This window comes from Carlito syrichta, unplaced genomic scaffold (genome assembly GCF_000164805.1).
Source record: "Carlito syrichta isolate Samal-C Ts95f unplaced genomic scaffold, Tarsius_syrichta-2.0.1 Scaffold304493, whole genome shotgun sequence".
In the NCBI taxonomy this organism is placed as follows: Eukaryota; Metazoa; Chordata; class Mammalia; order Primates; family Tarsiidae; genus Carlito; species Carlito syrichta.
This window is the reverse complement of record NW_007248589.1, coordinates 113,377-129,938: the sequence shown is the minus strand read 5'-3', so window position 1 is coordinate 129,938 and position 16,562 is coordinate 113,377. Positions and strand designations below refer to the sequence as shown.

At 34.3% G+C, this 16,562-nt stretch overlaps 1 protein-coding gene across 2 annotated transcripts in view; it reads left to right on the top strand.

Moving 5' to 3' along the window:
• SMC5 (structural maintenance of chromosomes 5) overlaps nucleotides 1-16,562 on the top strand; it is a 123,578-nt gene that overhangs the window by 79,782 nt on the left and 27,234 nt on the right. For both annotated transcript variants that reach the window (XM_021713358.1, XM_008060049.2), the window contains exons 12-17: nucleotides 245-339; nucleotides 1,250-1,382; nucleotides 3,766-3,939; nucleotides 4,046-4,215; nucleotides 9,332-9,455; nucleotides 9,781-9,903. In XM_021713358.1, the coding sequence (XP_021569033.1) occupies nucleotides 245-339; nucleotides 1,250-1,382; nucleotides 3,766-3,939; nucleotides 4,046-4,215; nucleotides 9,332-9,455; nucleotides 9,781-9,903 (819 nt within the window). The remainder of the gene's footprint in view (nucleotides 1-244; nucleotides 340-1,249; nucleotides 1,383-3,765; nucleotides 3,940-4,045; nucleotides 4,216-9,331; nucleotides 9,456-9,780; nucleotides 9,904-16,562) is intronic.

Below are 16,562 nucleotides of genomic sequence, written 5' to 3'. Positions count from 1 at the left end.
GCAACATAGTGAGACCTCATCTCTACAAAAAATCAAAAATTAACCAGGCGTGGTGGCATTGCAGCTGCTAAGGAGGCTGAGGTAGAAGGATTACCTGAGCCCAGGAGGTCGAGGTGGCAGTGAGCGATAATTGTGCCACTGCACTTCAGCCCAGGCGACAGAGTGAGACCCCCAACTCAAAAAAAATCATTTAAATTGATATGACATAGTAATTAAAGCAATGTTTTCTATTTTCTATATTCAGGTTCGTGACCATAAAAAATTAAGAGTGAATGCTGTTATTGCTCCCAATAATTCATATGCATACAAAGCACCTTCAAGATCTTTGAATGAACTGAAGTAAGTTTTCAAAATATTATTATGACTCATTTGAATATTGAATAATTAAACATTTTAATTATCTCTGTTACACAAGTATATTTGTTATAGATTGTATTATTTTCTTTTGGAATCTCTTCTTACATCTAAAATAAGGAAAAAATGGCTGGACTCGGTGGCTCAGCCTGTAATCCCAGCACTTCGGGAGGCCGAGGCAAGAGGATTGCCTGAGCCTGTGGGTTTGAGACCAGCTGGGCCACTTGGCGAGACCTTGTCTCTACAATAAATCAAAAATTGGCCAGGCGTGGTAGTGCGCTTTTGTAGCTCAGTTACTTGGAAGGCTGAGACGGAAGGATCGCTGGAGCCCAGCAGGTTGATGCTGGGATGACTGTGACTGTGCCACTGCACACTAGCCAGGGCGACAGAATGAGACTCCAACTCACACATAAAGTAAAATAAGGAAAAATGTAGACCTAGGAAGAGACCAAGATACAGTTAGTGTACAATGCATGTGATGTTTCATATCAGAGGAAAAATATTAGACTATTTAATAAAAGATACTAAAATAGTTTTTTATTGGGAAAATGAAATGATAAATTATTGCTTCATAATGCAAAAATAATTTCCAGAAGGACTAAATGTAAAAATTGCAGTTATAAAACAATTATAAGTAAATATCTTAACTCTAGATATAAGCAGACATTCTAAATATAAAAACAGTAGAAGAAACAAAAGAACAGTTTTATTCATAAAAAGCTTAAATTTTTCTGGCAAGTAAAAAAGTAATATTAAGTGATTTTTAAATGTAAAAAAAAAAGACTTTATCATTGTTTAAACAATTTATATTTACTTATTGTATATTGACCACTTGTCAACTCTTTTTCAATGATTTTTTTCAGAAGAAAAATCTAATTAGTACTTTTCCTTCTAGACAATATGGATTTTTCTCCTATTTGCGAGAGTTATTTGATGCACCTGATCCTGTAATGAGCTACCTTTGTTGTCAGTATAATATTCATGAAGTTCCTGTAGGAACTGAACGGACAAGAGAAAGAATTGAACGGGTAAGAAAGTGCTGAATCATTACCAAAAGTGTAGTTTTGTTAAAACTTCTTAGCTAAAGACAGGCAAAAAGTATCAGAAATTTAAATAAGCATATTGTTGTTATTTTTAAGCGTGCAGAAATTATCTTTGTATTTATTGTTTTTGATACGATATCAAACGCCGACTGTTGACTAATACTTTATGACAGGAGTGGTGCGCATTTAACTAGAATAAATACTTAATACATTTAGGGTAACTGAATAAAGTTAAAACCTGTAAAAAAGTGACACCTGATTTTCCTACCTAATTCTGCCTTGCTTGGTGAACTGTTTATGCTTATGTTCAAACATTATGTTACTAGTTTAGTCATTTAGATTGTTGTTTTCTAGATTATGTTTCAGATAAAGTATACTTAGAATGGTAGGCCGCAGTATAGGACTGTTTTGCTAAGCCTTCCCTTCTTTAAGCTTCTACTTAAGATTGTCTCATATATGAATGACCACCCCTCATGGGATCTCATTTACTTGACTTGTACATATAGCCACAAAACTCTTAGTTCCTATATTCTGTTAATGCTGATTGGAATTTTCTTCTTACAAGCAATCTTTGTGACTCCAAACCACATACGCTTTTATCACAGGCAAAAACAAAATAGAACTAGTAAGGCCACTTACTATAAGTAACTTGTTTTTGCAAAATGGATTGATAATGAGCCCCCAATGCATTATCTTAGGAGTGCTTGTACACTTGCTATTAGAAGTTTAAAACATATAACTTTAGAGGCAAGTAGGGCTATCTCTGAAAGTAAGGGTAGTAAGAACTCTTTACAGAAAGGCAGTAGAAAGTTTAATGAAGGATTTTATAACTCCACTTTGGATCACAAAGGAACAATTTACTTGGAAAATTCTTTTACTTTTTGAATAGTGTTCCAGGTTTAAATCACCTAGATAGCTTTAACACAACTGCTTGTACTGGAGAGATAGATTTGGAATCATATCGTTTATATTAAAAGTGAATTAATTCTTTCCTTCCTCTGTTTTTTCTTCCAGTTTTTTAAATTATCTCATTGTTTTTAGTTTTATTTACTATGGTATTTTAAAAATCCTGGAACATACTGAATGTTTAGTATACCTTATTGTCTCAATGCCCAACTAAGTGCTATGTTATATGTAAATATTTTAAACCATGATGCTATACTGTTCAGGCATGTGTATATAATAGCAAAGTCAGAAAGTACTTCAAGCACCTGGGGAAGCCCCTGACATTGTCTTCACTATCTTTCAGATGATACAAATCTTTATGGAAATTTACTACCTCTATATCCTCAGTCTTTCTGTTTAATGTCTAGATAATGACAATGATGGCTATATTTCTTCCTTAGAATAAAAATATATTCTTTTTGTGTGTTTGACTTTATTAGCAAGACTTAACATTTCAGTTTCTCTAATAGTGATAATACCTATTTATGGACCTGTTCTCTCATTAATTCTTAGACTTTCCCTTTTGGCTACATTATCTGCTGACTTCCTTAGGTTGAGATGTCCTTTTTGCTGTAAATGCCCTTCTCTCACTATTTCTGTCAGTTCAAATCCAGTTTAAAACTTGTTTTTAGGAAACTTGGATAGGGTAGGCTAACTTCATCCAGTCTATCCCTTTACTCAAATTATTTAGGATTTAGGTTATCAGTGTATATTCTATTGAGTATGCTTATATCTTATCTCTTTACTTAGACTATAAATTTCTGGAGGCAAACAAGCCACAGTAGTATTGGTTATGAACCTTTAAAGGGAAAAAACTGCATTACAACAACTTATACTTTATAAACATACAGAGATAGACCTAATAGTGTTAATGGTATTTAGAATGCATTTTAATTTGTGAAATTCGTGTATACGTTTTGAGAAAAGATCTCAAAAAATACAAACTTTTTTTTAAAGTTTGTGAAATCTGTGAAAATTGTTTAAATTAAGTATTCTCCCAAATATGCCAGAACTAAATATAAAGTGTGGCTGGGGGGGGGAGGGGAGAGTAAAATGACTTACCTGAGTTCACATAGTTCAGTATACTAGACATCTGGCTCCTGGTGTCTCTTCTTTTTTATATTACAGACTCCAAAAGTGTACTTACTTGGAAGAGATTGTGTAGTGAAGAAGAAATATAGCTGACTTTGCTAGTTGCTTTAATTTTCTCTTAATTCTCTTTCTTAGTATTGTTTTCCAAAATAGTAACCTAAAATGTTATCAACCACCTTTTTTGAAATGTTGTTGGGGATCTTTGTAAAAAAAGTATATTTAGTATATTTTGATTTTTCAAAATTCAATTGGTCTGTATTTTTAATTCTTTAATTCTTTAAAACACTGTAATTAATATTAGATGTGCACTGATACTTGTTTTACATTGTAGGTAATACAAGAAACCCGATTAAAACAAATTTATACAGCAGAAGAGAAGTATGTGGTAAAAACTTCCTTGTATTCAAACAAAATTATTTCTAGTAACACATCTCTAAAAGTAGCCCAGTTTCTCACAGTCACTGTGGATCTAGAGCAAAGAAGACATTTAGAAGAACAGCTAAAGGTTGGTTAATTTGATTTGAATTTTAGAAAAGAATATTAATTGGATTTCTAATACATTCACTGAAGCTGTTTTTAAAATATGTTAATCATTTTTAAATATTCCATAGGAAATTAATAGAAAATTGCAAGCAGTGGAATCGGGGTTGGTTGCCTTACGTGAGACAAGCAGACACCTAGAACACAAAGACAATGAACTCAGACAAAAGAAGAAGGAGCTTCTTGAAAGAAAAACTAAGAAAAGACAACTGGAACAAAAAATTAGTTCCAAACTAGGAAGGTATATTTTGGCCTATTCAGGGGAAGGGAACAACACAAAACACTGTATGGAAGACTAACAATTATACTATGTATTGACAACACACAAGTCCCACAAACATCCTTTGTAGTAATGTATCTCTAAAATTTGCACCTTACTTTCAAAACACAGTTTTAGTCCACGGGGCAAAGGGGGATGAATCTTAAGTGTTTCTGTTCCCTGATTAGCCGTTCCAGTGTTTGGACCCCTCTTCATGCTTAATCAATGAGGACCCTGACGAAGTTCTCTTTATATGGATTACATTTATTGATATTTACCATGTTAGAAATTAAAACTGAAAATGTTAAAAATATTTATTGATTTGTTTTAAAAAATAGCACACCTATCATATGTTAACTTAAAAATCTATTAAAAATAGCTATTTTCCAAACAAAATACATTTGTAAGAAGAGAGGTATTATTTTATGTTTTTGCAAATCTGTTAATTGAAGTCTTTTTTTTCATATCTGCTTCTATATTCGGTTTGTTGTGAGATGTTTGGGTTGAAACATAATGAAGAAAATCCTACTTCAATAGATAATGTAGTTGGAAAAGGAAGGAATATTTTAGTAGGTCCTTAAGCTAATTGTGAATATTCTTTAATACTACATCACAACTTGTCAAAGTTAAGTTTGCTAAGGTTTCATTGCACTGTGGAATCTGAAATCATGTCAGTGAACTTGTGCTCTCTGTTACATTAAAATCCATTGCCTTTACATGAATCTTTTACCCATGAATGATTTACCCATCATGCATTTGAAAAAATATTGGTTCACCAAGTCACATAGATCTTTCGTATATTGACACATTATATAATATTTTTTTAAAAGATCACATTGATCACTGTATTCTATCAGAAAAGCCTTTAAGAATTGAGAAGCTATAATGTTCATTGAAGAATGCAAATTTCCCAAAATTCAAATTATCACTTTAAAGCTTGAATTGTATTATTGGAAGCAAATACTGTCGGTTATTGTTTTTTTGTAAAAATGACAGGCTTACTTCATTCCTTTTTGGAAGAAGAAAAATGACCAAATGGCCAGGTCTAAATAATAATAGTTTGTCATTCTTTTTCAAGTAAAAATGGAATTCCATGGAAAAATGTCTGGGCCAACTTCAAATGTAAAGAGTCACACAAATGTTTTTCCATGAGACGGTGATTGTACTTTTCTACACAGCACAAGTATTTCATAAGTATAGTCAATCCTATTTTCTGTGGGTTCTACATCTATGGAGTCCACCAACTGAAGATTGAAAATATTATTGAAAAAAATTTATGGTTGCATGTGTACTGAACATATACACATTTTTTCCTTGTCATTATTCCTTAAATGAGTATAACAATATTTATATAGCATTTACATTGTATAATAAATCATAAATAATCTAGAGAGGATTAAAAGTATACAGGAGAATGTGTGTAGGTTATATGTAAATACTACACTATTTTATATAAGGAACTTGAGCATCTGTGGATTTTGGTATCCTCGGGTGTCCTAGAACCAATCCCCTACAGATATTGATGGATTGTTATACTATGTACTTCCTGTTTCACCACATAGAATATTAAAAAGACATACTCAAGATTTTGAGATTGAGTAAAATATATTATTTTTATTGTTTCATCAAGGGCATTCTTTTTTTAATTCTTATTTTAAAGATATGGGTACAGTTCAAGGTTAGGTATATATCAAGGACATTCTTTTTTTTTGTTTTTTTTTTTTTTGAGTTGGAGTCTCACTCTGCCCAGACTGGAGTGCAGTAGCATGCTCCCGGCCACTGCAGCCTCGACCTGCTGGGCTCTGGCAATCCTTCCGCCTCAGCCTTCCAAGTAGCTGGAACTACAGACACGCACTACCACACCCGGCTAATTTTTTGATTTTATTGTATAGATGAGGTCTCGCCAGTTTGCCCAGGCGGGTCTCAAACCTGCGGGCTCAGGTATCAAGGACATTCTTAAATGGATTTGGCATTTTTAAAAATTTCAAGTACATGATGGTGGAGAATCTAATGACTACAAGTACGCTTTGGTGCTATACTACCTTGATTTGCTCTAAAGCACTAGCATTTTTACTCACCTTTTGCTTTTACATCATCATTGGAAATGTTAAAATGGTGTGAAAGACAAATGATGTCTTATTATTACCATGAAAATAGTTTTTATTTTCTAACTCCCTGAAATGGTTTCAGGTGTCCCCAGGGGTCTATGGGCCATACTTTGAGAACCATTGCCCTAGATTAATATTCAAAACAATATCTCCATTGAGTTTGGAGTGGTATGAGAGGAGAAGAGAAAGTATAAGCAGAAAAATGATCTAACTAAGCTGTTTTCTCACCAGTTCTGGAAGAAATAATAGAAAAAGAGGAAGTTATGCTGATTTTCACAGAATAGATTGGGCATTTGAGGGTTTATCTCATTCAGTTGCGGTCTCCCTTTTTACAATTAGGATTATGTCTGCCTGACCTGAATAGCTGAATATTCCACAGAATTTTATGCAAAATGTAAATATTGTCAAAAGTCTTTTCTAAAAGGAAAACCACTGGCTTACTGTGAAAGCCATGCAGCTATTCTCTAAATTAAATATGACTTTTATTTTGAAAATAAGGTAGGATAAAAACTGTTAGGAGCCGGGTGTGGTAACTCATACCTGTAATTCCAGCACTTTGGGAGGCCAAGGCAAGAGGATTGCCTGAGTCCAGGAATTTGAGACCAGCCTGGGCAACTTGACGAGACTTCATCTCTACAATAAATTAAAAAATCAGCTGGGCATGGTGGCGTGTGCCTGTAGTTCCAGCTACTTGAAAGGGTGAGGTGGGAGGATCACCTGAGCCCAGCAAGTCGAGACTGTGGTGGCCATGAGCAGAATGCCACTGCACTCCAGACTGGGCAACAAAGTGAGATTCCGACTCAAAACAAAAAAACAAAAACGCTGTTAGGATATCAAGTTTAAGAAAAAGGAACATGGCTTCCAATTTTGAAGTTTTTCCATATCCTCCCATGATACTTTTTTTTCTTCTAACTTCTTACCTATAAATAAAGACATAAAGATTAGTGACATAATCAATCTTTAATAATAAGTAACAGTTTATTGCTTTGAGTAAGGCATAAGTCTACCTTTACCTAATATATTATGTATTCCTAAACACATTCATAAATGGAATCATAATTGAAATACATTAGGAAAATTTGTTATTTGTTAACCTTTTCTTAAGCAAACAATTGCCCATTAACTTTTATTTTAAAAATTAATAATGTACCTTTGTTGCTTAAAGCAAAATATATCTACTTAGTCTGGCTTTCTATAATTTTTTTTTTTACTTTAAATCTTTTTTTCACCTTTAACCCTTTACTTAATTTCTATCTTCAGTCATCTATAAAACTCTGCCTCTACTGTGTGACTGCTGTATTGAACCCATTGTCTAAAACTAAACTTTATCCTCTTAAAGTGATGTTGATTTTTATAGTAAGATCACTTTGTATCTGTTGCCAGCTTGCTATTTCCGGCCTTTATTCACTTTAGACTGCTGCAGTGGTGATCTGGTTAGTGGTCTCTCCCTGACTAGTCACCTTTTCATTCAGTTCATTCAGAAGACTGTTGAAAAATGTGTCTTCTTTACACATTCCTACCCCATTAAGCATAGCCATTGTGCCTTCCTACTGTTACTACATGTAATAAACACTGCTCTTCTTTAGACTAGCCTTTATGATTATTCAAAATCTTGTTTCACTCCACCCTCCCCAACTTATCCCCCTCCCTCCCTTCCCAACATACTCTTCCTTGTACCTTTCAGGCATTCTCTAAGACATCCACTGAACTTACTCATTCTTGTTTATTGTGGCTTCCATCCTTTGTGATTTTTCCCTGGAAGCAGCATGTTGTAATGGAAAGAACATGAATTTTGGTGTTAAACACATCTTATCATTTATTTGTAATCATAGGCGACTAACTTCTCTGGGTCTTAATTTCTTCATCTTTAAAATAGAGCTTAGTATTAATTTTTAATATTGTTGTTTTGTCTTTTCATTCTGTTTTTTACCTGTTAACTCTCCCATTTAAACTCCTTAAGGGAAGGGACTGTAAAAACTTCTGTTAATTGATCATATATGGACTAGTGTGTTACATGTATTACCATTTTTAATCTTCTCCAACACACCCTGGGGGAGGTACTATTATTATCTGCAACTTACAGATAAGGAAACTGAAGCTCAGAAGAGTAGCTTGTTCAGAGTTACATTGCTCATTATTGAGTGGCAAAAAGAAAATTCAGAGCAACCTTTCTAACTACAGATGCTACCCCATTGACAGTAGCTTTACCCAGACTATGTTGGGCACATAATATATCTTAACAAATACTTTTTTATTCTAACTGACTGCCTAAAGTGATTGTTTAATCTAGGAACTAGCAGTCTATACTGAGGGGGACCCAGAAAACCCCTAAAGTTTATTTACTTAGAAAAGTTTATTTATTACATGTTTAAACTTGTCACCTTCAAAGTACTCTCCATTTGATGCAGTACATCTACCAGGACACTTTTTCCACTGCTCAAAACAGCTTTTGGACTTCAATTTTGATACCTTTTCGTGCTTCTGCCATTTTTCATTTCACTTTCATGTCGATAAAACGTTTCCCTTTGAATACTTTTTTCATCGAGGGGAACAAAAAATTTTTGCTTGGGGCGAGATTGGGTAAGTGTGGAGAATGGGGCACAGGATCATGCCATCTGGGGTCAAAAACTGAAGACTCACTGCAGTATGGGCTGATGCACTCATAAATCACTCATCATGAAATGGGCAAATGTGTTGAAAGAATCTCCAAAAAAAATTCATTGAAGCCAGACACAGCCTCTCACAACAACACTAGCTGGTAAACTGATGCCAGTGGGTTCCTAGAATACTTACTAAGCGGGAGAAGCCTGTCTCTAAGGGACCCACCCTCCAAAGGATAATTCTGGGTTTATTTATTTATTTTTTTGGTCCTCCTTGTATATCTGGAAAACTTCACTAAATATATCTCAGAAAACTGTAAGGAGATCTAAGGATTTGACTCATTCCTTGTGCTTAACGCTGATTTCTACGTTATTATGTGTGTCATACAGTTTAAAGCTGATGGAACAGGATACCTGCAACCTTGAAGAGGAAGAGCGTAAAGCAAATACCAAAGTCAAAGAAATCAATGTTCAAAAAGCAAAACTTGTTACTGAATTAACAAACTTCATAAAGGTATGGTATTTTCTTAATTTTAGTCATTTTTCAATATAGCAGGTACATAAGACAAAATAGTAAACTCTTTAGAAGTCCTTATTGGAGGGAAAATTTTGATTAAGGTTTTTGACATTTTACTTATATGAGCAAGAGATTTTTATCATGAGTTTCAGCTTACTCAGTTGCTTGGCATTTTCTTTGTAAATAAGAACTATTTGAGAGAGGTGTCTAACTAGAAAATTTTCATGATTTATAGTTTTGTTTTATAAATACACTACTATTTTTCTTAGTTCTAAAACATAGGTAACATAAAAACTAAACTCTTAGGGTTTTTTTCCCCTAGATTTGTACTTCTTTGCATATACAAAAAGTGGATTTAATTCTTCAAAATACTACAGCGATCTCCGAGAAGAACAAATTACAGTCAGATCTTATGGCTGCATCTTCGCAACTACGTACCACAGAAGTAAGATTTTTACTTTTACTTTTTATTTTGGGGTTCCAACCTCAGAACAGTTTGAAAATATATTCATGTATCATCACTCGCAGTGTGTCATTTGTTGTTACATGCAATTTAATTTACAAATTTAATGCATCATGCTGTTGAGGAAGTAATACTCGAAATACTCAAGAGTGGCTGTATAACTTTGGTGTTTTAATCTTTTGTTAATAACTGTGAAATGATAAATACAGAAATAGCATGTGAAAGGGAAGAAATGTGATACACCACTTTGATTTAATACTCAAAGAAGGACTGGCAACAAGATGGCATAGTTTTTGACTCTCCAAAATCCTTTCCCAGAGATAGAAGAGCAGTTAGGATAATATAACAACAACAAATCTATGGACAGCATATTCAACAAAACTAAGTTTCAAGATATCCATCCCTACTGGCATCCAAAGTCAGTGTCAAACTATACAGCTTAGGACACAGTTCCCAAGAAGACCATCCTTACTTCAGACACAATCTGCAAGTTCAGGGGTCTCCAGCTACCTTCACTTCTGATCAGCTGACTACAAATTCAGGGGTACTTATAACCCCCTCAGGTTCAAAAATTGGTAAAACAACTCAGAATTCAGGAAAACACTATATACATCACAATGCATAACAATTGCAAATAGACATCAGAATTAGCCAAATGAAGAGACACGTAGGGGAACGTCTAGGAGGGGAACGTTCAGGGTTCTTATTGGGGTTTCATTATATAGGCTTAGTTGATTGAGTCATTGACCATGTTGATGGACTCAATCTTCAGCCCCCTTCCCTGGAGTTTGGAACCTTGGGCTGATATCCTGTGACTCAAAGACCCAACCCTCTAATCAATGCCAGTTGGTCTTTCTGCCATTTTCTACCTTAGCATGAACTCAGGAGTGATCCAAGGGGTTCTTGAATAATGATGTCTGTCTTACCACTCAATTCCAAGGACTTTCAAGGAACCAGCAACAAAACCAGGTCAATTTTATTATACAATACCTTTGAACTCCAAAATACAAATGGGTGAGGTAAATCAGCAGCATCAAAACTGGCGTAGTATCAGCAAGGGAAGGCTCAGGGAACCAAAAAATCAAGTTGCCAACAGGTACCCATCTCTAAAGGGAGGCAGCCCCATTAATTGTTGACTTTCAGATCAATTTGAGAGCAGCTGAAACTGGGAGGCAACTTTATAGACTCCAGAAAGGTTGAGTAGTGCTGAGGTGATCTAGCCCTATGAACTGTCAAACTAACTGAAACTGCTACTGAGTAGAACTAGAGTTACATGGTGGTTAACGGTGATAGTTAAGTATGTATTATATGGTTGTAAGTCTGACAGTATAGCTAAAGCACAGCTCTCTGAAAATGGAAGAGGGAAACAATATAAGTAAAATAGAATATATTTACCGGTTGTCCTATAAGTATTATCAGGAAACAAAAGAATATTACTTCAGATTAGATGCTTTGACAGAAGAAAATGAGGGAGAATTTCAATATTATTTATAGTGGGATCCATTAGATAATACCCCCCAAGAAGCTGTTAAAGATATAAGAATATTATATAAGTATTTGCATAAAGATAACCTTTAGAATAAAAATAGAAGCCTTTCTAAATGCCAAAAAGATGTACAAAGACAAGAGAGTGAAAAGGGCAATGAAATAGTACATAGCTAAAGATTAGATTTTTTCAAATTTACAAATATATGAGACATAAAAATAAAGACGACATAAAACAGTGGCAGAACTGAGGCCAAACATCAATCATATTATTAAATGTAAATGGATATAATTCATCTATTTTGAAAAGATTTTAAAAGTAGATTCCAACACTGTAGAATATGAGAGGTACATCTAAAAGAAAGATTCAGAAAGGTTTTAGAATAAATGGATACAAGGGGTCTTTTGGGAGGTGATGAAAATGTAGAAGGTATACAAATTATACCTCATGAAAGCTGTTTTAAAAAATGAGTGACCAAAGGCATACCAGGCAGATATCTCTCCTGAATACCTCTTATCTCTCCTGCTGTGCATGGAATGATGTTAATATATAATACTAAGTGAAGAAAAGATAGGAAAGAAAAGTGAGGGTAGTATGTTACCTCTTTCTAAGAAAGGGGAAGGGGAAATGATTGCTGTGTCTATATATTTGCTTATTTAAAAATTACAATGATAAACTAGATTTTTTTTTTTTGAGTTGGAGTCTCATTCTGTCACCCAGTCTGGAGTGCAGTGGCACGCTCACAGCCACCCCAGCATCAACCTGCTGGGCTCCAACGATCCTTCCACCTCAGCCTTCCAAGTAGCTGGAACTACAGGCGTGTGCTTCCACACCTGGCTAATTTTTTTATTTATTGTAGAGACAAGGTCTCACCATGGTGCCCAGGCTGGTCTTGAACAAGGTTAAAAGCTACATACATCTAAACAGATTTATTTTTTTCTACTTTGGAACCATCTGCCAACAAAACACAATTGAATTTTTTTTAAAAGATAAACTTAGCAAAAGCAAAGTGAAACAAATGTGTCTAACTTTATTTTGAGTTAGCAGTATAGCCTCACAGAGAAAAATTATTCCAGGTGACTTAAAAGCACAGTAATTTAATTCTAAAGGCAAAAAGAATTCTCAGAAAATCTTCAAATGATTACTGTTTTCAGTAATCATAGTGCTAATAATAGTAGTTGCAATGTTATTCTGAAAATATAAGATAAGTCAAATAAGTAATTACATTAATATGATTAGGTTTTTAGCATAAAAGAGATCAGTTGTAAAACAAAAAAGATAAGTAATAAAAACCTTAACATTTTAAATTTGAATTATAAATATCAGTATGAACCCATAATGTATTTTCCCTTTAAACAAAACATTTTCTAGCTCTGTCTACTGAAAAGACCTAAATTATGGCATCCAAATACTATTTTCTACGATAATGGCCCATTGGAGAAATGACTGATTTCATGTCCAGGGAAAGAAATGTTTATATTAGATTTAAAACTCTCCTGGGCCAGGCACAGTGGCTTACACCTCCCAGCACTTTTGGAAGCTGAAGTGGGAGAATTGCTTGAGTCCAGGAGTTCGAGACCAGCCTAGGCAACAAGAGAATTTTGCATTTATCCTGCCCTTCCTGTGTGAACTGTTTTTTAAAATAAATGATAAGAGGAAGTTTCTCTTGACAGAAGTAATTTAGCTATTCATTAAAGAAGTAATTATAGGATCACCACTTTGCAGGTACTGATGACTTAGTGTATCACATTAGCTGCTAATATCACAAAAGACAGCCAGATAGTTATGTGTGTCCTGATGAAAAGACACACTACTGTCTATGGGATAATCTTGTGGAAAAAAGTCAAATTTCAGTTCAAATGTTTAGAACAGAGTTTCTCAACCTCAGCATTATTGACATTTTGGAGTGGATAATTGTTTTTGTGGGTAGTTGTTTTCTGTGCATTTATAGACTATTTAGCCGCATCCTGCTAGATAGTCTCTACCTGCTAGATGCCAGTAACACCCCTCAGTTGCATTAACCAAAAATGCCTCCAGACATTGTCAAATGTACCCTGAGGAGCAAGATTGCCCATTGATGAGAATCAGTGCTCTAAAACTACCAGTTTATAGCAAATACAGGAAAGCAAGTCATATATTTCAGGAATACAGTCTGCAAAATCTAGAATGTAAAGAACTTTCTGTAGAACAGGTAATTTATCTCAGCACTGCTATTAGAAATATAATGCAAGCGATATGTGTAATTAAAAACTTCATAGTGGTCAAATTTTTAAAAATAAAAAGAAATAGTGAAAGTAATTATAATAACATTTAATTAAATATATCTAAAATATTATCATTTTAACTTGAAATCAATATTGAAAAACTATTTATGAGCTACTTTATATACTTTTTATTCTAATCTCCAAAATATTTTACACATAAGATACAAATCAAATGCTAAATTTTTATCAGAAATACTTGATCTGTATTTCGATTTTACAAAGCCAATAGTTAAAAAAGTAGGTTCACACACTCAAGTTGCTCAATTTTTTCAATAACTGGAGTGAGCATCACTTTTTAATTTTAAATAAGTTTAAATTCAGATTTGAAATTCAGTTTATCATTCATACTAGCCACATTTTAAGTGCTTTATAAAAGGTCACATGTGACTAGTGTCTGTTTTAGTGGACAGTGAAGTTTTTAAAATAAATGTCAAGGAAAAGTAGAAGAGGGAAGCCTATAAATTAAAAGGGACTTAAGAAACATGTTGACCAAATAAAATGTATAGAACTTATTTTGATTCTGATTTGAACAAAGCAATTCTAAAAAATGTTAGAAAAATGGGGACCATTGAATACTGACTCAGTACTTGGTATTGCTATAATTTATTGAAAATATTTTTAAAATTGATAGCAATCATTTTTTTGAAGTTGTTTAGGTCTTTATTTTGTAGAGATATATTGCTGTAATATTTATGAAGGAAGTGGTAGGCCACCTGGGATTGCCTCAAAATAATCCAGAGCAGGGACCACGTAAGGAGAGAGTATAGATGAAACTATTGTTAACGAGTTGAGAATTGTTGAAGCTTGGGTGATTGGTCTGTGAAAGTTTATTATATTGTTCTTTCTGCTTTAGTATTTGTTTGAAGTTTTCCATAATAAAAAGTAAAGCTTCCATTTCATGATGAAATAACAGGGACCATATTTACCTTCTCACTTGAAACCACTAAAAGATGTGACAAAATATATGAAGTTGTGGTTTTCCCACATTGGACAACAGACAGCACAGGACAGTGATCCCTGAAAGAAGGGAAGAAAGCGAGGTGAGCCCTATGATTGCTTCATCTTACTGCTTGAAGAGAGTTTCCAGACTACAGAGCAGGGAAAGGGAACTTAATATGAGAGAGAGAATAACGCTACACGTCCTAAGCATTAAAAGATACTAAGAGACTATGATGAAAAACTTTATGCCAATAAATTTGACAACTTTGATGAAATAGACAAATTTCTTAAATTTCAAAACTACCAAAGAGCACACAAGAAAAAACAGATAAGTAAAATAGGCTTATATTAACTTTATTTATTTTATTTATTTATTTTTGTGTAGGAATCTCACTTCTGTTACCTAGGCTGGAGTGCAGTGGCACGCTCACAGCCATCACAGCCTCAACCCACTGGGCTCAGGCAATCCTTCTAACTCTCCCTTCCCAGTAGCTGGAACCACAGGCATGCACCACCACACCAGGCTAATTTTTTGATTTCTTGTAGAGACAAGGTCTCACCATGTTTTCAGGCTGGTGTTGAACCCCTGGGCTCAGGCAGTCCTCTTGCCTCCACCTCCCAAAATGCTGGGATTACAACTTTCCCACAGAGAAAACTCCAGTCCCAGAGTCTTCACTGGTGAATTATATCAAGCATATAAGGAAACAATACCAATCTTATCTAAAGTCTTCCAGAAGGTGTACAGGAGGGACTTCTCCTTGAAGCATTGTACAAGGCCAACATTATCCAATATCAAAACTGGATAAAAACAAAGAAACTGCAGACTATTATCTCTCATGAACATAGATGCAAAAATTCTTAATAAAATGTTAGATCAAATTTAACAATATATTAAAAAAGGATAATACATCTTAACCATGTAAGTTTTATCTCAGGTGTACAAGGATGGCTTCCTATTTGGAAATTCATCAATGTAATTTACCATATTAACAGACTAAAACAAAACCTAGGTGATCATCTCAGTATATGCAGAAAAAAAATTTTGAAAAAATTAAGTATCCTTTAATGATAAAAACTTTCTGCAACTAGGAGTTGAAGAAAACTTCATCAACCCAATAAAGGGAATCTACATAAAACCAACAGATCATATCATACTCAGTGGTAAAAGACTGCATGATTGAGAACAAGGAAAATGCCAACTCTCACCACTTCTACATTTTACTAGAGGCTCTAGCCAGTGCAGTAAGGGAAGAAAAAGAAATAAAAGGTATGCAGACTGAAAAAGAAGAAACCTATCTATTTCAGACAAGCATGATCACCCTGTGGAAAAACTTAAGGAATCTACAAAAATGCTGCTATAGAACTATCAGTGAAAATTTAGCAAGATTGCAGAATATAAGTTCAGTATGTAGAAATCAGTTATAGCTCCATCTATTAGCAATGAACCACTGGAAATTAAAAGTTTTAAAATAATATTGTTTATAATAGCCTCAAAAATGAAATACTAGGCTGGGCATGGTGACTCACACCTGTAATTCCAGCACTTTGGGAGGCCAAGATGAGAGGATTGCTTGAGCCTAGGTATTTGAGACCAACCTAGGTAGCATAGAGAAACCTCATCTCTACAAAAATAAAATTAACCGGGCATAGTGGCACATGCCTGTAGTCCCAGCTACTCGAGGGGCTGAGGCAGAAGAATTTCCTGAGCCCAGGAGGTCATGACTGCGGTGAACTATGATTGTGCCACTGCACACCAGCCTGGGTGACAAAGTAATACCTTGACTCAAAGAAAAAGAAAGAAAGAAATACTTAGAGATATATTTACAAGACCTATACTGGAAACTATAAAACTTTGATGAGAGAAATTAAATACGTTGTTTTATTCATTGATCAGAGATTCAGTATTTCTTTTTTTTTTTTTTTTTTTGAGTTGGAGTCTCACTCTGTCAGCC